This window comes from Accipiter gentilis, chromosome 23, assembly GCF_929443795.1.
Source record: "Accipiter gentilis chromosome 23, bAccGen1.1, whole genome shotgun sequence".
Taxonomy (NCBI): domain Eukaryota; kingdom Metazoa; phylum Chordata; class Aves; order Accipitriformes; family Accipitridae; genus Astur; species Astur gentilis.
Genome location: NC_064902.1, coordinates 22,458,725 through 22,482,538, shown reverse-complemented (window position 1 = coordinate 22,482,538; position 23,814 = coordinate 22,458,725). Strand labels below are relative to the sequence as shown.

At 42.3% G+C, this 23,814-nt stretch overlaps 1 protein-coding gene across 7 annotated transcripts in view; it reads right to left on the bottom strand.

Moving 5' to 3' along the window:
- LOC126049544 (contactin-4) overlaps positions 1-23,814 on the bottom strand; it is a 346,808-nt gene that overhangs the window by 8,740 nt on the left and 314,254 nt on the right. For 6 of the 7 annotated variants that reach the window (XM_049826060.1, XM_049826059.1, XM_049826064.1 and 3 more), the window contains 5 exons: positions 7,912-8,087; positions 5,297-5,417; positions 2,634-2,792; positions 1,733-1,882; positions 564-634 (listed from right to left, as the gene is read on the bottom strand). In XM_049826060.1, coding sequence (XP_049682017.1) covers positions 564-634; positions 1,733-1,882; positions 2,634-2,792; positions 5,297-5,417; positions 7,912-8,087 — 677 coding nt within the window. The remainder of the gene's footprint in view (positions 1-563; positions 635-1,732; positions 1,883-2,633; positions 2,793-5,296; positions 5,418-7,911; positions 8,088-23,814) is intronic. The other variant, XM_049826066.1, reaches the window with a different exon arrangement.

Here is a 23,814-nt window from a genome sequence, read left to right as displayed (position 1 = left end):
TTCTAACCCTGACTGCCTTAAGGAATATGAAACATTTTTCTTCTCTGTATCTCCTCTTGCTGGCTTTCATTAGCAGCAACGAAAGCCAGCATGCAATGCGTTGTGCTAACTCTTAACTATTTGCCGCCATATATCCCAGCGCAGGGATGAGGGATGAAGCTTGAGAGTCAGCCACAACAATTCTCGACCAGGTCAGGACATGCCAAGCCTGGCCTCACAGAGTGTTTTATCCCTCAGGTAGTTTCTGCCCACCCACGTTTTGCTGTACGTGTACAGATGTGCTGAGAGTCAGGGAGAGCTGAGCACTGTCGAAGCAGTGACGCGCAGCCTGTTCCCCGTGGTCCCCTGCACAGCGCTTCTCTGCTGGCTTCCTTGCACAGGGGCCTGGGGTGGGGAAGCGGTTTAGCTCCATTTTAATAGCTGGGCTATTTTTATCACACCATGTGGGCTTTTTTACTGCAAACCGTTTAAAATCTACAGATGCTTCCCCTGGGGTCTGGGGTGAAAGGGTGCATCTAGGTCAGAAACGTATTAATGTTCCTCTCGGTTTGGACTTCACTTACCTCCCAAGTAATGACCAGCTCAGACTTGCTCCCTCCACCTCCGCTGACGTTAGCTGGGGTCACTTCAGGAACTGCAAAAAAAGATGCATAAGATGGACGTGACAACTTTGAAACCAGAAATGTTGAAATGGAACAGACTGATGCAGCAACAGGACTGTGCTGGCCTTCTCCTGCTGGGTAACAGAAACGCTATTAGGAAATGACTAATTTGCCATGGCAAACAGCACATTAAAAGTATGTCAATAATAGTATATTAAAAGTATGTCAATTAACTTGTGTATTCAGTCACTAATTGTTTAGTTTAAATATTTGTTTTTCCTAAAAAAGGGCTTTTATTTATTTTCCTATTTCATATTCTGTTCCATTACAGGCTAAAAGAGAACAGAGGAGCCACCTACCAGGGGTTTCCCATAAACGAGGCACACATCCCTGCAGCCACCACGCTGAGCCTACACCTTGCCATCACCTCTTTCTGCCAGATCAAAAGAAAGGGACAGCACAAAGGAGCAGTGAAGTTCTCACCATTAAGCTGTGCCTGCAGCAGCCTGAAGACACAGTGTGGTTCTGGGAGGCAGTGGTGTGTTTGGGAGAGGGTCGCAGAAGACAGACCTTCAGGAAGCCCATGAAATGATCCAACCCCACAGGGCAGCCCAGGGTGGTTTCTCGAAGGCTGATGACCCACAGGGACGAGGTCCAAATTAATCCCAAGAACCACAGAAGCCCCCAGCATCAAGGTGCTGCCGACCCTCCAGCTGTGAAGCTCGAACTCCTGCTCTCAAGGTGCTGTAGCCTGTGCTCCAGAGTTTCCATCACACTGACCGTGGGAAACCAGAGGGACTGCTCTCAGACTTCATCTCTCTCATCAATGGATACTGGGCAGTATTTTCCAAAAAACCTGCCCAAATACCATCTTTTTGAAAATCATTGCTTTCTTCAGGAAGAAGGGGTGAAGCCTTCCTATACATCCAGGACTCACGAAGTGAGCAAAAGAGCCCATCAGCAGCTCCACAACTTCTGCTGCCTGTTCTGTGCACACAAGTAATGTGCCGCAAGGGAGGAGAGCAATGGGTGTAGAAGGGGCTCCTCAGCTTCCTCCCGTGCAACGCATCTGTTAGCACCGACGAGCATTTATTCAACAAGACTTAACTCAGTTGCCCACCACTACTTACGAGCTTCTTCCGTTCTTCTTTTCTCTGAAGGTCTGCTGGGTTCTCCGATCCCGATCAGGTTGGCAGCCACTACTCGAAATTCATACTCGACCCAAGGGTTCAGACCCACCACTGTCGCTGTAAACGTCCTGCCATCGATGATCTCGGGAACTAGGAGACAGCCACAGGTTAGGAATGCAACAAAACCCACTATAAGTATTAAAGACTGCTGAGAAGAGGCCATATCTGATACCCTTAAAAGTGAGGGATTAATGTAAATACAAAGTGAATAATGATTGATAAACCTTTTCTCATTTTTCTAACATTTTGTTAACTGCAAAGAAGTAAAAGAGGCGGCACTAAAACATTTGTGCTTTTAGCACAGAAATTCCTGCTATTAAAGAGCTTCTCCTAAATTGCCACTTTTTGAAAACAAAGTGTCAAGACAACAGGTTTAAAGGGTTTTTATTTTTCTCTTTTTAAAACACAGTCTTCCTTCTATTTAATGGTTACTGGAACAAAATTAACCTCTGACGGAATGAGCAATTACATCATGGGATTTTCCCCTCTATCAGGAAAATAATTCTACTTAAAGATAGGCCAGATGACACGGTCTGTCCCTGAGGGATGTCTTTATAAACCACAATTACTGTTGTATATCTCCAGTGCGGCAACAAAAGATAGGAATTCATTCCGTTTTCTCTTAAACATTCATGAGAAAAATGGATGAGTAATAGCACTGACTGGACCCTAAATCTTTGGGTTGCCAAACTTGGAACTAGTTAATAAGACCAGTGCTCTGCAGCCAGTGAAATTACTTTTCTCTTCAGGGTGCAGAGCTGCTCCACTCGGCCCGTGCGCAGGTCCCGATGGATGTGTTTTCCATCGGCAGAGCTCTCGGGGGGTCAGGCGACGGACCTACCTGTGCTCACCGCTTGCCATCCCACCGAGAAGGGGGTTCTTGCTTGTACGATGTACATTGTAATAGGGCTGTGGTTGTCTGCTCCTGGCCTCCAGGACAGCTGAGCGGTGGTGTCGGTGATTTCATCTATTGTCACGGCTTCTGGTGGACCTGGGGGACCTGTTAGAAGAATTATAGGAGAGGGGTGCTTGGAGCTTTGCAGTGGCTCAAGGAAGGAGCACTCTGGTCTTCTTCCCTTACTCAGGACGGAGGTAACTGAGCCCCAGCTGTGGTTTAGCAGGTCTCGTTACCTAGCTGAGACCGGGAGGCATGGGGGAGAAACACAAACCCAGAGACCACCAGCTTTGCCCGCAGCCCCCAGGTGCCTCCGCGCGAGCAGCAGAGCTGTGGCACGCCGACAGAGCGAGGCGCTCGCGGCAGCCCTCGGGATCAGCTCTGCCATCCCACGTCTGCTGCTTTAGGACTGGCCGATATGCAAGTACGATTTTTGGCTGCAGCGTGGATGCACCCCGGGGCTGGTGAAGAGCGAAGGACCTGCCTGTAATTAGCATCGTGTCTGAGTAGGGACCAACATTTTCTGCTTCACTGCTGGGTTCCTTTGAAGCAGTAAGGACGTACCGATCAGAGAGAGGACCTCTCTCCTGTATCATACGGCCATTACTGTCAGTTGTCGTACCTGAGGTGAAGTCTCTCCCCAAAAGCTCCATCTCCAGCAAACTCTCTCGCTATTCACTCTGTGGACTAAAATTATTCTCATATGATATTGAGAGAGCTGGACCTGTTTAAGTATCTAAAATACCCTGAAACCTTCCAATATCCTGTCGTTAAAATGAAAGTTTCAGCAGGTCTAGCCAGATTTAATTTCTCAGAAATTAAAAGTTTAAATTGTTTTGCTGGGGGGAGTAGCTGTGCAATGCAGCCTCATGGAGCAGCCAGCTCCTTTGGCCCCCCACCGCAAGTTACACCAGAGAAATGAAATTTCACTGGATCTGTCACTAATTACTCCTACTGCTTGGCAGAGGCTGAAACAAACTGTCTTCACTTCATGTCTTGGAATAACCATGGTTATTCCCAACATTTCAGAATATACTTCTTTGTAGAGTGCAGGCTACAGTAGGGCAAGAGAAGGAAAAATTATCAGTTACCAATTTACCAACTATTTTTTGGCTGCTGACAGACACAGGCTTCTTCTGTTCTGATGGCATGAGAAAATCCCACCCTGAACAAGTGGGCTGATCTGTGTGTTCTGGTGCCAGGGGTTACTTCTGTATGCTCTTGTTTGATATTCCCTGACATAAATAATTGATTTTTATTCTAGTATCTAATCTCTTTATTACTTTGACATAACTCCAATATTTAAAAACTTCTAAAAAATATTCTGAAGGCTCTATTTATGCACCAGCTATTCAGCTGCCCCTCCAGTCTCACAGCCCAGGGATATTTCCCAATTTTCATGCAGTTGGTGAGACGGTACAGCACAACTCTCAACGCAGCCGTGGGACCACTGGCCTGAATGCAGACATCCCCACTGATGTTTTTGGGGAGCGACAAGATCAGTATTTTTACCATCATCAAGAGTAATTTTCTTGTGAGAATTTAATGTTCCTCCTGTTTGTTTACAGAGCCAGCACTAAGGAAATTACCTAACCGAGGTGCCCATCGGCAGGCTGTTTTGAAATGTTTGTGCAAAATGAAAAAAAAATTCATCTGAAATCATGCTGCAGCAAAAACCCAAAAGTCAGTGTAACGGGGAGCCCAGGCAACCTCCTGGGGAGAAGAGCAGCGGCTTCGCTGCCTCCAGGGGCCCAGCTCTTTGTGTGGCACGTGGCTAAGAATGTCTGCGTTCATACTCCTATGAGGGAAACGGGGTGAAAAGCGTAACAATATTATGAGGATAAGAGAAACACCCAGCTGGAGACAAGGGCGCATTTAAGTTCAGGGCTAATCTTGCACATTGTACTCTGGCACAGCTTTGATAAAGAGGGAATTTCTTACTTCTTTTTCATACTTTCCTCCTTTCACTGAGTTGCCTGAGAACTTAGGTTCCATGGAGAATGCGCACACTATGATTTTGCTGGGGTCTGAAGGTAGCAGATACAGAGCAGCACCAGTGTTTGCCTTTCTCAAAGCTAATGAGCAGGAAAATCTGCATCATACTTATTGTAAGGATCCAGACTCAGGTTAACTAGTTGCATCTCTGTTAAAGTTATACTTACAGATCACCTGTGTATGGTAATAAATAGATCTTGAAATATCAGTGAAGTTACTAAATCATGTTTATTCTAGAAATGGTACAATACTGCTGGGCAGAAATGCAGTGAATAAGCTGGATACTGTTTCTGCTGCATAGTTCATCAAATAAATGAGCTCAGTTGGTGCAAGTTTTGCATTCAGGATACGAACAGGTACTAGTGTGTTTATCTGTGCTGTGTGTCTGTTGTACGAGTATGTATATATGAAAGTATCTTTACATGCACTGTTTGAGAATGTACTGTGAACCCCAGCGTGTACTTAGAGCTTATTTCTTAGATTAATTACAAGATGCTAGGATCTCAATGAATGTCTCCAAGCCCAGGAATTGTCTTACCAGCAGCAGAAGATAGGAAAAAAAAAAAAAAAAAAAAAGAAATTTTACAACAACAACAGTAACAAAATTCAAATACCTCTTACAATCAGGTCTGCAGCAGCCGATAGCTTGTCCACACTTGTTTGCACCATGCAGACGTATTTCCCAGCATGCTTCAGCTGGATGCTTCTGATCATCAAATCACCAGCTGAATCCTGCTGATAAAGTAGGGAAAAGTGGTTACAATTACTTTTTAATGAGCGCTAAACATCATTATCACATGAAGGACACTGTGACTAATGGATTTACTTTACACTGGCTGATGAAAACATTAGTAATGCAAGCCATGGCCTATTAAAATTATGTGAGTCTGCCTTGAAGATAAAAGCGGGAGCGTTTCTAAAATTATGGCTCCTACAAGGGGCAGGGGAGCCTGGTTTGGGTCCGTTAAGCACTTTCCCCGTTAAAACAATGTGACAAAGCTTATGTAGGGCAGGTTCGCTCCGATTCCTCCTTTCTCTCTCCGGATATCCAATCTATAGCCTCTCTGATATTCAGATGCCCAAGTTGTGTCTACATCTATTTTGTAAGTGAAACCCAGCCCAAATTATGAGACATCTGCAATAGTTTCACAGCTTTGTATTACAGCCAGCATTTTGATTGCCCGGCATTTTTGTGCTAAAGATCATGAGAACAGCACTCTCCGAGGAAGTCTTGCATCACCCAACAGTGGTAATTTGTTTTCCAAATGCCAAATGCATGTCTGATTAACTGTTGAATAGAACTAATTAGGTTTCTGTATGTATAGGAAGTTGAAAACTCTCTCTAAATTTTTCTCCAGACACAAAGCATTCGATATATTAGAAATCTCAGGGTAACCTTGTGGTTGTGGCTTTCTGACTGAAGAATATTAATAAAGTTTGTAATTTTAGCTTTGCAGGCCAATCAGGCACAGTCGCCAGGAAGAGCCGTTGCTGCTGATGCACGCCCTAGGCATCAATCTTTAAGTGCATCTTTTAATGATTCTTTTTAGGGATAACAGCAAGGCTTGTAAATCATATTTCCTTTTCCTTTCAGCATTAAATTTCACTCCTGACAAATGTAAACACAGACTGCCAGTCTGCCTGAAACCCAGTGGAGCATGAGTCTCTGTAAAACCTCCCTTAGAGCAACATGCAAAACTCTTTCCAGTTTTCTACCTCTGCTGAAAATTTGTTGCATTTCTTTCCTTCTTTTTCTTGCTACCTTCACCCAACAGAAGTTGAAAAAAAAATCATTGGGAAGTATGAGAAAACATTTTTAAATTGCAGATAAGTTAGAAATTAAACTCCCCAAGTCCTGCCTAATACGCAACAGGCTAAACTAAATGAAATCTGAACTGCGAAGGAAAACATTATGGTTACAAAGGAAAGCAAACTTTTCACCCATCTTTCAGACATAGCCTGTGAAATTGCTGCTCCTCGTTCAGTAAAAATGATTTGGAAATTACTTTTAGTCAGAAGAATGGCATGAGAACCTGAGGCAGGCCTGACAGATGTGCTACCTTCTCGTGTGAACCCCCTTTCTAATAGATGGTGTCCTGAGGTACCTCCTATGGCACTGACCCTCTCCGATTCCCAAAACTCATGCCGCAACACCTTCAGGAAATCTAAAACTACGAGAAAAGCTGAAACAACCTGCACTTTACAACTGAAGAAAAAGCAGAGAAAATCAAGCAGGGAAGGACCATCACAGGCACCCTTACTTTGCTGCAGGCTCTCTGGTCCTAAACCTTCCCGAAGAGGCAGAAAATGGCAAATGACCCAAGCAGATTTTCCCCTCTCCTAACGAACGAAAGTAATTCCTACCTTCACTACCTTTTCTTCCCTGTACCTGCCTCTTGATCATGGCCTTGAGCGACAGCGGTGCCCAGGGCGGTATTTAATGGGCAGTTTAACCATCTTTTCACACCTGACTCTTCTCCTAGCTATTGGATTTCCATAAACATGATCTTTTCAACCTCCAACCAAACAATTCTCTGGACATTGCAAAAGTTTGCATTGTCAGTGGGTACCAAAACATACTGTTTATGGCTTTCCCATAAACAACCCACCCAAAAAGACCAATGTGACATTGCCAGGAAACGTGCACAGTTAACATGGAAAAGAAATGCCATCTCTGATGGTTGGTAATGTTTGTAATACTATGCAGGTTATTTTGTATAGAGCAAAAATACTTATTCTAAGCATGTGGTCACAAGGGGAGGACACAGACAGAGACAGATGAACATGCCAACAAACACTGCCTGAACAAGTTTGAGGATACCCTCTGACTTCCCGCTATTTTCTGTATAAATACAAAGTTCCACAATTGGCTACATTTACATTTCTTTTACTGTTACAGCCTGAGAAAAATTATTATGGGCTTCTTTCTTGAACGAGAAGGCAGTTTTTTGCAATGAGAAAACATATTATAGGTCTTCTGACATGCATCCCACTGCAATGTGAACACATCATTCATGCAAGCAGATTTAAGTCACGTCATTAAGAAATCATAACAATTCTACACCATCTATAATGAAGTAGTATACTGGCAATGTTCATCTTCTCAGTCTGTAAGACACAAGATAACATCTCCTACTATTAACTTCGTCAAGTCCATTCCTTCTGTAGCCTTTTTCTATGTTACCTACTTTTATTACTGTGAGGAGATTACTTTAGTATTAATACTTACCCCTCCAACTCTTTCAAAGTGATCCCCATCTTTTTCAAAGTCTATAAGGTGTCCATTAAACGACCAGGTAAACACGATATCTAGTGAGTGATCGTGAGATACCTGACAAGGCAAGACAATGCTTTCTCCAACAGTGACATCCATGCTGAAAGGTGACACCATAACCCGGGTTGGATCTACAAACAACAAGGAAAACAGAGCGGGGGGGGAAAACATTAATCCTGTCCTCCTGAGAAATGGAGAGACATGTAGAGCTGAAAAAGATCCTAAGCAGTCTAGCACAACTGCAGCATTGCCACCAGAACTTGATTATTTGCAGTGACCGCTTAGGAAGATCCTTAATGCAACAAGTGAACTATCACATCTTTGATTTTATCCTCCGATCCCTTTCTCTTTTTGTTGGATTGAAACACTGTTAATAAATCCTCCAGAATCCTCTTCTAGCCACTGTCCAGATGAACAAGGAGAAAAGACAAGGCTGAAAAAGAGTGCAGCAGATCTGAAAGGCTCAGGTAAAATTTTTGAAAAAGCTTGGAGATCAGAGATTATTTTATTTGAATCTTCTTACTTCAAAGATCTGTTTCACAGTCATACATTGCTCAGAATGGTTATAAACCCCCCTATTTTGTTGTTCCTAAATTAAACGCTGCCTTAAGAAAAATCTCACAATGTGAAATCTCTAAAACTGGAATGAAGAAGGGTATATTAAAACCGTGAGTGATATCTGCTCGGACCTGGAAAGGGAAAGATTAGACTAACATTATTGTTGTATGTTATGTTTACTGAAAACTCAGTGCTTCTTTGGAATACCAGTCATGTTCTCTGTCTGATGGATTGTTTTATCTTTTAAATCCAGGTAGGTTTTTTTTGCCTGAGGAGGGCCCACACAGAGAATAAATATAAATTATGAGTGACACCAACCAAACCTTTCATACCATGGAAACCAAAACTCTGCCCCAATAAGCCAAGTCCTGTAGTAACGTCAGACAGAAGGGTTTTGGGGTAAGCCATGGCTCTGGGTGTAGTAACTCCTCTGCCTGATGTGCAGCTGATTTGGGTCAGTCAGTAGGTCGGACTCACTTTTTAGGACCTCTGTGGTCTTACATCAGATGTCACTGACCCGTTGAATAAGAACTGAGCCAGTATTTTGGGGATGTGAAGCAGAAGAAAGGCGAGAAAGGGCATTGCCCTAAACACGACATTTCTAAAGGAAAGCCCCCAAACCTGCAGGTATCTGTGATGTAGCAAGTTCTGTCTGTTAAATATGGGCAGCAGCACATAGCAGCTCCACCTTGGGCTTGAGGACTAATCCCTTATTCACAGTTGGAGTTCACATGGAGCCTTTACCACTGGTTTAATTGTCTATTTTTCACTTTAGTCGTGCAGTACGAGCAAAATGGTGGCACAGAAAGATGAGCCATGACACATTATGCAGACTTCAGCTCCTCATCTGTGCCCGTGAATTCCCTCTGCCTCTAAAGTTAACATTTGTCTTTCATTTCTGTTGACAAAAATGCTGTAATTTTTTTCTACAGGGCCTCAGAGGAAATGAAAAGGAGAAAAAATATTGCTTAACAATGAGACCGAAAGTGTGAAAATCATATACAGATAGATATTTTTGCTTATTCCAAAAGTCTATTATGCACAGCTGTCATACTAAAATACTACGAGCATTATTCATTCTCTGGTATATGAAACCAAAATCTTAAGTACTTCTTCCAGAGTGTATTGGCCAACTGCTTAATTCTCTGCTAAAATAATAAGGATACAGCAACAATGATATGCACTGGGCAGAACTACTCACTGAAATTCAGGGGATACAAAGCTGTTCCCGGGTTTTCAGAGACCTTACCAGAAGTGTACAGGAGGTGGTGAAAAAGATTGCATCGCTGACTATATAGGCTTCAGATCAAGTCCTCAGGCATGTGGCTGTATTATCTTAGACAAATTTAATTCATCTGTATTTTGGTTTCACTTCTAACAAAATAGAGTAACTCTTAGCAGATCCACAATAGGTGTTATGAGCCTTAATTAATTAATGCAAGCATTTGAAATTTCTCAGGTATAAGCAGTGTTAAGTGCACATTACTAAAATAATGCTTAATTATTGCCTAGACTTATGACATTGTTTTTGTGTAACTAACTGATGTATCGGGATTTTACAGTCGCTTGGGATTGCTACTACCGAAACTCAAGAAGACCCAGAGCATTCCAAGCTTGGGATGCTACAGAAATGCCCGCGCCTGCAGCAGGGCTCAGGCACAGAATCACTTACTGAAATTCCTTTCAGCATCAGCAGTTCATCCTCTGCCCTGCTCAAAGCCTGTATGAAATATTTATGAAGGACTTGACTCTGAGATGAAATGGGTGTCTCCCACAAAGCCCTGAGCTCTCCTACATGAGTCCCGCAATGATCCGTGTAAGCTCTAGTCCTTAACAAGTGTCAGCACCGAGGTTTTGCTGTAGGTAACCCTCGCCTCCATGGCACTTTCTGCAAGAGATGAGAAGTCCGCACCATAAATCTGATTCTTCCCGCAGCAATGCATATCAACAGTTTATAAACGTATGAAGAATGAGACATGGGTGTTTACTAAAGACCTGCTTTCCAGAGCAGCTTAGCACAGCTCTTGTGGATGCCGCAGGAACTGCAAGTGGCGGGTGCCTCCAAAAATCAGACCCCCAGGTTTCAATCCAGGCGTGTCAAGAAGCATTGCAATCTAATAGCTGAACATACCAGGTTATGGGAACGGCTGGTACGGCTTGGCGATGAACGATGCGCAGGGAGGGCTCTGCCCCACGCCATGCTCCGCTCAAGCAGGAGCCCCCCCGGTGCACTTTACAAATCACCCCAAGGAGAATGCTTACCCATCTCTTCTCAAGGACTGGGAAAGCTGAAAACCAAAAACATCCCTCCCCCCTTTAATAACCCTCGCAGAGCAGCAAATGGAAAATGTTATTCAGAAGCCAATTGAGGGCAGCCGAGTGTAGGCACACCTTGGCAATACACAGCCAAGTGGTAATCAAAATTATTAGATTTGCATTTTCAAAACCTGTAACATCAGGCACTTTTAAAATTACGGCGAGTGCTTTAATGACACTGAAATCATGTTGGTTAGCATCCAAGTCAAAAATTAAAAAAAAAAAAAAAGGATTGTTTTTTTCTGAGCTAGCTACTCATTTATTTATTGTCCACTTGCAAGGCAAGAGAGGCAGTCTAGGGAGACAGATACTACGGGATAGCTGGTCTTAGTGCCCTGTTACTGTCCCGTCCCCTCCATGTGCAGGTTATTTTCCTTGGATGTCAAGGACAGTTAATTTAAAAAAAAAATAAATTGTGTTTTTGGTGATATTTTTGAGCTGATATTCTCCTTTGGAGCACTCTGGTGCGTTTTGAGATCGTTTTAAAAATAAGGCTGAAAGATTCAGTTGCAGATAAAGGGTAAGAATTTCTATTAGTACCATCACCCCTTACAGCTGCCTGCAGGTTTCTGAGCCCTCCACCGAGAGAAGCAGCACCTGGCACTTCCCAGCTCTCCTTCAGAAAGAACAGACAAAAAGCAAGGAAAATTGTTGCAGGTCAGCTCTGAAAAAGTTCATCTGGCATTACTGAGAAGTTTTTAGAGGAAAAATAAGCGAATGCTGCATGCTAACAGGAACGCTCTCAGGAGATGAAAAAAGCCCTCCGTCATCAGCAGGTAAAATAATCTGGTTTTTAGTCCCAAATAGGAAACAGTGAGGGAAGAAAATAACTACACTATACACGCAAACACATTCAGTAGGTGTCCTGTCCGTACAGCAAATGCAGTGACAGCAGACTTTACGCTGCCCTGGGCTTGGCTTTGCTGCAGAGAAAGAGAAGACCTTTTCCTGAAGGGCAGGAGGAAAGCAGGGCTTATGGGCTGTGCTGGGATGGAACCTCTGCAGACTGGCTGGTGCTTTGTCTGTAGGTGTCACTGAAGGCTCAGGGAAGCAGGGAAGCATCCTCCCAGCCTTCCTTTCATGCCAGCATTTTCAGGAGCACACTTGGTGTGACAGAAACAGCACTTTTTTTGCTTCACGTGTGGTTTTCCTTGCATGCCAGCCAGGCTGGCAGCTCACGGAGCGGCTCAGCTTGCACCTTGTCGACAGAGCCGAGTTGGTTTGAGCAGCGTGAAACCTCACGGGGACGGTCCTCAGCTGGAGCGGATCCGTACTGCCCCACGGGACAGCTCGGGATGCCACCGCCATCAGCCCCAGCCTCGCTAGTGGGGTGCACTGACGCTGTCTGAGCTTTTCTTACCCATCTTTGACCTGCGTTGCGTCCCCTAGTTTTATTGCTGCAGCACATTGCAGAGAATTTGGTGTAATTCTGACGGGTTTAATGTCTTTGGCTTATATTACAAGAGATTTTAAACAAAGTTCTCTTGCTAGCTTTCGGTTTGTTAGAAGAAACAGAGCTCAGCAGCACTTCCCATGTGTACGAAGGCTGTAATTGCGTCGCTTTTGTCCCTCGTCCCCCGCTAAAGGGAGCCCGTCATCAGCTGTTAGCGCTGCCTGCGTTTTGCATCTCATTTCGGGAAGCTGTGATGCATTTCTCTAGCTGCACAGCAGCAGGCTGCAGACATCGCTGGTATGGTCTGAGCGTAACAATTATCCAATCTGAAAAGAAACCATCCCACCCCGATTTTCTATTGATTGGGTGTCCATTAGGAGGGATTACTTGTTTAGGGTAAACAGCTTTGCGTCGCTGCGTTTGCTCATTGTAGCTCATGCAGTGCTATGTTGTGTCATATCGATCTGGAGGACGTGACACAGTGGGACACAATCTACAGTGGCATGACATAAGTGACATAAAACAAATCAGAGACTGACACTCAGAGATAATGCCTTTAAAAAAATAATAAAAAAAATAGGTCAGTCCAGAGCATGCAAATACCTTCTGAATGATACAGGAGGACCAGGGCAAAGCCAGAAGCGATGTCATGTATATTGTGCCCATCAGCAAGATTTCAACTGACCAGAGGGGTTTTTTCCACCTAGAGACAGGCAGACCTGTCTGCATTAGATGGCTACTTAGCGTCCCGTTTCCAAATGTGCTCATTTCCAATTTGGCTCAGCTGTGGAGGCTGTGTGCTCTGCTCTGCTGGGAAGGGATTCAGTGATGCTAATAACTGCAGTGCCTTTCATGTAAGGCTATCAAAGTGCTTAGTAAACAATGAGATATGCTTTGCCAGCCCTGGCTGCTGAAGGAATATAGAGTATTTTACTACAATAAAAGATTGAACTGTAGCATGCTCAGGAGATACCGCTCCTGTTGTTGGCCTCAGATCAGTGGAATCAAGCATCTCGGAGACAGATGAAGAAACCAATGCTGGTTTCTGAAACCTGCGCACCTAATACCTAAATGCTTATTTAGACATCTATCCTGTCATAGAGGAGGAGGTCAAAGGAGAATGAAGAGAAGGCAATACTCAAGTTTTGACACATTTATCCAGGGTAAAAAACTGAAGAAATCAGAACTCCTCTCCAAAACTTAACTATGCCTTCAGACTGTTCTGCTTACAAGGAAAAATTTCTAAGATCTTGCAAAGGCTTATTCCTCCTTTCTTCTTCCAGCCTTGCCCATTTCACTTTATTCAAGATTTGTCTGCGCATTTTGTAAAAAGATCCTCCATTGAAGGTCTGTAGTATAGGTCCCTTGCCCCTTTACTCTTTTGCCTAAATAGGAAAAGTCTGTTGTAAATATTCATGGCTTTGGAGGGGAAAGTATTGCAAATGGACACAAATCAGCTAGTGAAAACTGCAACAGCTGCTTACAGACAGAAGAAACATGGTCTGGTTCTTTAAGTGGAAAAAGGAAAAGCAGTGTTTGTTTTTGCTGAGGGATATGTACATTTTCATCAAGTACATAAGAAATATTAGTATCCCACCTATTATACTCAGAGGACATGTCCGAGTTAAACAGCAGCAAGCAGCTCAGACGCGCAATGGCCAGAGTGGCTGCTGCAGAACGCAGAGAGGAGGACATTTATTCCAGGCTGGACAAGAGGAGACCATATAGTCCAAAGCCATTTCAGCATATGAGGCTCTGACTCTCTGCATCATGTATTGTGATAGGAGCACGCCAGGGCATCTGTTAGCTTTTTAATGAAAGCCAGTGTGGGTGACAAGGTAATTTCAGGTTCAAGCATGAATGCTCAAGTGCAAGAGTTTATGTTCAATTACCAGATGCTTCAAACAAGCAGCTAAGACAAAGGCAAGCGATGCCAAGCACACACGGCTGCATCCAACGCGAGAGAAAACGGACAGAGCGCTGCTTTTCCTCGGGCTGAATTTCCATTCATGTTGCTGATATTCATTATGTGGACCTAGGCAGATAAGCAGTAGTTTCAAGTTTGATTAACCATCTAATTACCTAAGTCTCTTAAACAGCCATTAGTGTTACAATGTTCAAGATCTAGCTACATTTTTTCCTTATTTACATAAACCATTTCACATACAAGATTTTAAAATAGGTTTTTCCTGTAGATAAACTATAACTTGAGCATTTGGGACTCACTTTTTCTCTTTTTGGAATACCAGCATGTTGACTGTTTTCATTGTGGTTTTTATCAGAGGCAGTTAATAAATGCATTGCAGACCAATGTCCTGTATTTGCAATGACATTTTACATTATTGTATTGATTTCAAGGCAAATCATGTCTGGAGATAATAAAAATCAATCTTGGAGGTGGAATCATCTGTTTTCTATGAGCAACCGAAGAATCAAAGTCCAATACATGAATACTCCAATGTGCTCTAATGTTTCTTTCTCTTCTATTTGTGAATGAAACGTTTATCCAAGACCGTAAAGTCAAAAGCATCTGACTAGCTAAACTTCTGGGAGCTCTTAGCGCTCTAGGCACCATCAGACACTATGAGAAACGCTGAAGAGAGGAAAATATGACCCTGAACTAAAGAGATTAATAACTGATGAATAACTGAGTGCATAGTACAACTTAGCATAGCAAACTACAGCTATCTTAATAAATTCTTTTGAGTACTTTATGGGGTATGGCCAAAATGAAGATTAAAATGGGGAAAGCCTAAGTATTTACAGTATTTGGCCTGTACAATATCACAGAGGTGAGCTGTGATGAGTCACATATATGCTTTCAGGAAGAAGCACGTGGCTCTTATGCCAATATAACACTTCTTTTCCTTATAATCAGCTATCATACATGTGCTCTCGCAAGACAAGTAACTGATTTATATGGCACATTTCTTAACAGAAAATTTTGCAGCACTTAAGAGTGTCCTCTGGTGTGTACTATGGTAGTTCAGCCTAATAAAACGTAATCTTATTAAAAGCAAAAGGGACACTATCAGTTTAGAAACGGGAATTTAGGCCTGAGAGTAAAGCCACTTCTCTGACTTTAGAAATATATGTGGTTAGTGGTCTAGATCTTTCCATGTATTCAGGCAGCACCAATCTTTGGCAACGAAGGCAGTGATACATGGCCACGTATTTAACGGGGATTAAGGAAAGGAGGGGTGGAACGTTTGACCTTTCCTGGAAGAGTGGAGACTCTGATTCAGCAATACACACAGTTGAGCTGGGCATTTAGGACATGCTAAAATTGCTTTCCTGAAAGAGGATCCTTTTCTTGCAGTTTACTTGGCTTAAATCTTGCCATATCAGAACCACAGCGGTGTGGGGGACATGCAATTATTTTTAGACAGGTGTTTCAGCACATCGCCTGAGCCCCTTTCTCTTAGGAAGCCTGTTTTCTTTTAGTGTCGGCAAGGTTTTTTTAAGAGGAGAGTTTAGATGTCGTTCCTTGTGACTGCGCTCCTAAGTAACCTGCCCATCCAGCTGCTGAAGATTCCCTTTCAAGAATGGCAGTTTCCTCCTCAGCTTCATTCACAGCTGAACTGCAGTCGAGGTACAATTTATTAACATATTTCTTAAACTGACATTGAAAAAGAGCTTCCCACAGATTGAAAACCGTCTAAACTTGATGTAAGAGTCTCCCTCCCAGGAATTAATGCCTCCCACCTCCCAGACAGGGACCAGGCAGTCAATCAAGGGACTGCATTTCTGCACAGCCAAATATGCATTCTTTGTGGGGCTGAATAATAAATGAAAGCTAATTTAAACCTGAAAACACATTAAAAATGGAATTGCATCAAAGGATACTGGGGAAGGGTGTGCCATTATGGCAAATTCAAACACAAAATATATGAAAATATATCCACTCCACTGAGAGTACAGTGTTACTTAAATAACAAGAGGGCACAATACTTCATTTTAACCTCCATTTTACTTAGTGCAATGCAATCTTATCAAATCAAGCTCTCTCCATACAATTGTGACAAAGAAAATCATATGTAATGGGGTCTGGAAATGACAATCAAATCTGTCGCTCACAGAAATTTGTACTTGCTCTTTATAGCAGCATGCAACAGTGCCTGATTACACTACAAACCCAAACACCCCCTCGCTATCTCTTTGCATTTCAGACTAAAATGAAAGCCACTTCACTTCAGAGGTGCCTTAAATGAAATCGGTATATTTGACAAACGATTGAACCATTTGTGACACACTTTATAGATAACCCAGTGAATTCAAGGTGTCACCTTTTGTGGGCTATTGATTGCAACTAGCTGATATCCGTCTTTTCAAGTATGGAATAATCTACTGTCATTGCAAAAATGATGGCCATCTTACAGAGAAGGTTAATCAGATACAGGAGAAATCATATCTAATCTTTGATAAATTGCAAGTCACTCAAGGATCAATCACCGTTCTCCTTGTAACACAAGCCACAGGTAATTGTGCAAATGTAATGCTGTGCAGTTTGCTGTGCAGCCCATGTACGCAGTGGCCAACAGCATTTTGCCCCTTTGAACAGTTTAGCCTGCTGCGATCGTTGATTTATGGCGCTTTTAAATATGTTTTTATTAGTAATGACCATAAATAAAAACTTTTCAAAAAGAAGCTGTGCAACAATAATATGATATGCAGGCATTCAAACTGCAAAATTATGAAGTGACTGGCACAACCTTTGCATTTTTATGGTACAGTATATGTTTTAGGTCTCTCCTATCTGAGTTCTACGTCTATTATCTACACCCTCCTCATCAGGACCAAGACGTTAGGAATTAGCTGACATGCAAGAATAAATCCCAAATTAAGAGTCATTAGGAGCGGGTGCCTCTTGAGCTGTCAAACCTACAGAACAGCACGAAAATCACTAGCTGGACTTTCCAGCTTCCCAGTGAATGATCCATAGCTTAATCATCCTTACCGTCACCCAGATCAAGTCTTGCATGTGTCATCAATGTCTTGGGATAAGCTAGTCTTGGTGTACAGGTCATTTACCAAGCAGCCCAAGACACATTCATCCTCCCAAGTACCTGGTGTGAACACAGTGCATCACCATTTGTACTGGTAAGGGGAACTGGACGAGAGCACCTACTGATACTTCAGAAAACAGGAAAAGTTTTTACTATTACATTAAGAAATTGGGCAAATTTAAGATTATTCTATTTAATTTTCAATGTGTTTTAACTTGGTGAAAATAAACCTTTGCACTAAACTGCTCTATCAGTGTATTTACCCAGAGTTAGTAAAACCCACACACATGCTGTAATACAGGTATCTGTATAAATTACCATTTTATACAATAATGCAATTTGCAGGAAGACACAATACATCCTGCTTCTCAAAATTAATACAATTATTTCTCAGTTATACACAGTACCTTATTATTCTCATCAGACTGTATTTGCTCTAGAGCCATACACACATAGACGTAGAGGATGTCACAGTATCATTCTGGTACATATCTACCTATAACCTAAAGTAAATTTATTTTCATTATTATATGCATGCGTGGCTGTGTATGTTCACAGATGTCCCTAACTTACTTCAGGCACTATCTTCTTTATGTTGGGATCTTGGCTGTCACTTGCTGCAGTAAAAAATACAGACCTACAGCTGCCCTTAAGCTGCATTACAAAACCAGCCAAAGGGAAGCACCTCCTTTCACTTTAATTTGGTCAATAGTCAAGGCCTACTACAGTCACTTTTGTATTTGGTTTTAGGGATTTTTGGCCTTGCTTTTCCCAAGAATTTCAATTGCTGCAGAATTGCTGCAGAATAAGAGCAGCACTGGATCTAAAAATTTACTTTTGTGATATGAGGTTAAAGATCTTGCTGCAATTAAAAAAGGAATTTAGAACATGCAGCAATTTTTTTTTCATGATTTGTCAACTTCGTTGCCTGGCCTTTATAGGACCTGTCTTATGGACAGTGACTGGAGAGACTTTATAAAGGCCAGCACTTAGAAACATAACTTAGGTATCCGAACTAATAGTTATATTTGAAACTACGAGCCCTATGCTGTGAGTACACTGAGTATTTCCACTCCTAGCTGGGTTTGGCCAATGCATCCCAAGGGATTACCCTGCATGGATAGGGAAAACTCTTACATCCACAAAAGAACAAGAGAGTGTTGTCGTTGCTAAATCATTTTCATCCATTTCCTCCAACTGTGACTTTCTTGGTTATGGAGGCAAAGAACTGGGACCTACTGAATAAATGCTTATTATTAAATGAAAACAGCACTGAGGACAATTTCAAAGTCAAACTTCTGCCATTTAGCAGTTTTACCACTTCTCAACCCTACTTTTAAAATACAAACCCATTCCAGTTCAGCAGGTTCTCTGCTGCTTCCAGATGCCTTAACCCTTTGGTTCGGTGGCTCTGCGCTGTTGAGCTCTAATGAGCAATCACGACTTACTCCCTTACTCTAACTTTCCTCATTTTTAATATACAATTCCTTTTTGCCCTTCCTCCCTCCACCTCTTGGCAGATTAAAAAAAAAAAAAAAAATGCTCGACAGAAAGGAGGCTATCAACATTCACTGATTTTAGTAAGTACAAAATGTATTTTCTTATTATAGAGTTTGAATCTCCATCGGAGCACAAAACTCCATATAAAGACCCAAGAACAACGTAGAGAGTTTCCCACTGGAACTCATGGCTATCTGTCATTAGGAAAAATGACCACCTCTATTTTCACCACGGACTGTCCATCTCCTGCTGTTATTACAATGGCTTATCTGCTGGGCGGGTTGCTGTACCCATTCCATGAATGCCTTCAACTGAAGTATTTCTCTAAAGCAGCATCTGCTCCTACTATTTTATAATTAGAATATAATTAGTGGAAGTTCCCGCATATAGCTCCCATAGAGAAATGACTCTACCACACAAAAGAAAGATCTAAAATTCCCAAGCTATTTACAATCTACACTAAAAAGAAATCTGGGCATTTCTCTAGTGCCTCAGGAAATGACATCCAGACAACAAGACATAATTAAGAACTTGTTATGCATTGGGCAGGACAATCTGCAGGCAGGTATGGCAATCAATTATGCAAATAACTTTAAAAAATTTATTTTCAGTTTCAAAAAAAGCTTTTCAGATGTCTTCAAAAGGTCAACCTCAAATAAAAAAGCCAAACTTTTTAATAAACTAAACAGAAAAAAATCATTGCTGTCACAGGTAGCATCCAATATTCTTCCATTTGAAATTATTTTAAAACAAAATTGAAGTAACTGATTAAATAACATGTTATTTCAAATAGAAAATGGATGCCTCTAGTTAATAATTATAATGCTGAATTCTTATTCAAGCTGTACATATAAGTAACAGAAAAGTTTAAGTCTATTCAGGACAACTTGTGGAAAATATAGGTTATCCAAAAGTTTAAGTCAAAGGAAGAAAGCACAATAGCACTTATACAAACGCAGCTACAAACCTCGGGAATTTACAAGTATCCAAAGAACTGAACCAGGCAACAGAGAGAGGAAAAGCGAGAGGGAGGGGGCAATTTCAGCTCTCTTTAGCAGCATTCACAGAGGGAGCGTATCCAGACCCGCAGGCTTGCACGTGGCTCCTGCTAGGGGCAAGCACAGCAGGGGAGCCAGCCTGTTAAACACTAGTTTGAATATTTAGGCTTTGAATCACAACCAAATGTGAACAATTAAGTTTAACAGAATTCCACTGAAAAGAGAATTAGATAAGCAAAAGAAGGGGAAGAGTGCAGCGTGAAGAGCAAGGCTGCTCTGTGGGTGAAGGCCAGCACGAGCACAGACCTCAGAGTGAGAGGGAATAAAATGAGCTCTCCTCCTTACTTTCTGTCGAGCTTGAGCAAGTCATTAAAAGTCTCTGCTGCCTTATTTTCCCAGCCTATAAAATGGAAATAAGACCTTCATTATAAACTGTTTTGTCTTCTTATACCACTGTGCACAGCGGACACTTTTATTTAAGATTTCTTCCTGAAACCCTGTTGAGACTTCCACGCTACCACAGGCGAGAGTGAAGCCCAAACACCTATTTCTGAACAGATCAAGTGACAGTAAGAACAGAACGCACAAAACAAACCTTGAAAAAAAGTTACCTGGGCCACAGAGGTCTAATTTGTTTCCTGGTGAAGGTGAGATGGTCTCTCACTGTCCTGTGCTCTCTTGCAAAGAAGTGACTTGTGTCTCCATGTTCTAATTAATTAGTGACACACTGAGAAGGCAAACCCTTCTTCCAAGGGATGTGCTACTGTTTTGCTCTCCTGTTGGTTAAGCCCCGGTACTGATGTTATGGGAAGGGGCAGGATGGAGACAGGATCACACGTGGAATGAAAATAATAACCTGCGAGACCATCCTGTCATTATAACTTGCTCAAAATCCCCAGCTCCTACTCTACTGAATAAATATTCAACACAGAGCATCATTAAAAAGCGTCCCTGACATTTCTCCTGTTACATGGCATTTTACTTCAAATTAGCAACGATTTTTTCTTATGTAAATCACTTCGAAACAAGAATCAAGCTCTAACGTGCAAAGATACACAGCGAGGAGGAACAACATCACATGTCAGCATGAGCATTTCTCCATTCAGCCTGGCTTCAGTGATGGACAAGTTTGGCCCCGAGCACACAGTTTTCCCAGGGCTTCAGCCACAAACTACAACATTTCTCCCTGACACTCCCACTCGCGGTTGTCTGCTGCAGGGAATGATGTTCATCTTCAACTGTACCAAATAGTTTCGTTACCAGGACTAATGGGTTCAGGCTTGGATTTTTACAGAGACTTTCTACTGTGTACTTAGACACAAAAGGAACTGGGATTTTCACTGGTGAAATACTCTTTCTAAATAAACTCTAATAAAGATTATTATTGACATATATTCACAATGTAGCTAAAAGAAAACACAGCACTAAAAACTTACAACTCTGATCACTAGTTCTTCATGATACACTTACAAACTTCCAACATAATGAAAGCAAAATTCGTATTCCAGAGGTGTGTGTGACAAAGAAAACCAACCCAAGCCATGGTGAGTCAATTCAGTGACAAAACCTCTTTGTATTTCAGAGTCAACCTGCTTTTGAGTCATCAACATTTGTATTCATGTCATATTCCCAAATGACTGGCTTGAGCACTGTGATACAGCGCACCTAGAACTTAACCTATTCGGTGGTGTCTGAATAAATTCTCTCTGCCATCATGATTTTGGGATTAAGAGAAGGGACTCTAGTCTCCATATTAACTTTGATGGGATTGCTCATAATCTTACTTAAGTTGCATTAGGAGAGGGGAAAATCAGGTCCCAGGAGTCCCTAATATTGCAAGCACCACCTCATCATCGTTCAGCAGTGCTTTAGTTACTCTCTGATGTGTCAAACCCCATCACTCCTAGTCTTTATCCATGCGCCACTTGGCTATTATTATCTGATAAGCAACTTTGAGTAACCTGTTTGCAATCCAGCTAGGCTCAGGGAGAAAAAGTCACAACAGCTCAAAACCTCAGAAGTTTGGTTCTGCTAAGCTGCTTCCAAAAACGCTTCTGAGAAAATACACAAAAGGACTGCTATTTCCCCAAGTACTGTCCCAGATTCTTTTCTTCAACACTCTTACACTTTTTCCTCCTACGACAGAAAATGTGCTCTCTAAACACTTCCTCTGTATCTTTGATGTTAAAAACGTAGCCTTCAGGCCAGTCTGTTCTTAGTCGCTATTTTCAAGGATATAAAGTTCTTAGGATAAGAGAGTCATTATCACTTTCTCCCTTTATTCTCCCACACTGCTTCCTTCATCTTTACCCGAAATGGAGATCGGCAGTCACTTTCTCAATGCATGTCATGTTTAGATCATTATCTCCCCTATCCCTAACTGCACAGACTGAATTACGTCAGTGTGGAGAGAAGTGGCTCTAGGGAGACCTGCTCCCATCGTCCACAACAAGACCATACATCACAATGATCTGTTTTCTCTCTTGCACTGTTTCCTCTTAGAGTATGGCCCTAATTTACCCGAATTTGTGGGATTCTTCATGAAACTCATGTCTGGAAGATCATCCCACTGCATGCTTTGGAAAAGGACAAACTACGTGTCCTCCATTGGGATGAAGATCAAACTCATAATGTTAGTAGACTTACAATGCAAGACCTTCTTGAGCAAAGAAGAGAGAAGGGATTTACATCCCACAGCAGTACAACCGTCACATTTCATTTTCTAGAAACCAAAATAGTTCCATGAAACTAAAAGCTCGAGGAGACAGATCGTCTACTGCCAGGAATTCCTAACTCCATTAAGACCCACAAAGCTGCAGGAACTGAGATATGGCCCCTTATATCCAAGCCCAGCTGGACTCCTTTCTCCTTACGTAGCCCGTAAGTGTGCAGAGTCGGCAGCACAAACTGTTAAACCACCAGAGCTGCCGGCACGGAAGACGTCTGTCCGCTCAGCTACGTCCAACCGACTGACTCTCTCCAGGACTCTTCTGGCTTGCTCTGCGTGGCCATGCTGGCTCATCCTACAGACCTCAGCTTTTCCTGTTTTTCATTGTAGCTCTTCTCCAAGGGCTAAAGTAATCCTCTGCAACAGCCAGGGAAATGGATGGAAAACATTAAGCTGAACACATTACCTTTCTTATGAATTTGTAACTGTCCCCAGTCTGATAGTAATTTCCAGTTAACAAGCTCTGGCTAGTCTTCACTTATGAAATTAACCATTGGATGAAATAGTTTGTTGCTTATGTTTTCTATACAACCACATACATAAACACACAAACATACAATCGAATGCACTACATTTATTTTTATTAAAATATCTATCGGAAGTCCTTGATCTGTGGTTTCATTTTAACTATGCTGGGTTTTCATTTGTATTCAGAAACTGAAAAATATTTTAACCTTTCTGAAACAGATCATGTTAAAATAAATTGAAGCACATTGATGAAAAGTGTTAATTAACCTGCTTTTGTCTCATTAAGAGTCTGTGTTTAACCTATAGGTCATCTCCTCTTTCAGCTGATGTATGGATTTGATCTTCAATGATGAGCTAAACAACCCAATCTCCTATTGATGCCCGAGAACTCCTGAACCTCTTGCTTTTTTGGGAGAGGACAAGAAAATTCCTAAAAAGAAAGTGTTAAGCTTTTTAAGGAATTATTCTAAACCTTCTTTTATGGCAGGACAGGTTGCAATAATGGTGACTGTGCGTGCTGGTTCTGACTGGGGTAGAGTTAATTTTCTTCGCAGTAGCTGGTATGGGGCTACGTTTTGGTTTTGTGCTGAAAGCACTGTTGATACCAGAGGGATATTTTGGTTACTGCTGAGCAGGGCTTACCCAGAGCCAAGGGCTTTTCTGCTCCTCAGCCCACCCCACCAGCGAGGAGGCTGGGGGGGCACAAGGGGTTGGGGGGGACACAGCCGGGACGGCTGATCCCAACTGATCCCAGGGATATCCCAGACCGTAGGACGTCATGCTCAGCAGATAAAGCTGGGGAAGAAGAAGGAAGGGGGGGATGTTTGGAGCGATGGCGTTTGTCTTCCCAAGTCACCATGACACATGCTGGAGCCCTGCTGTCCTGGAGAT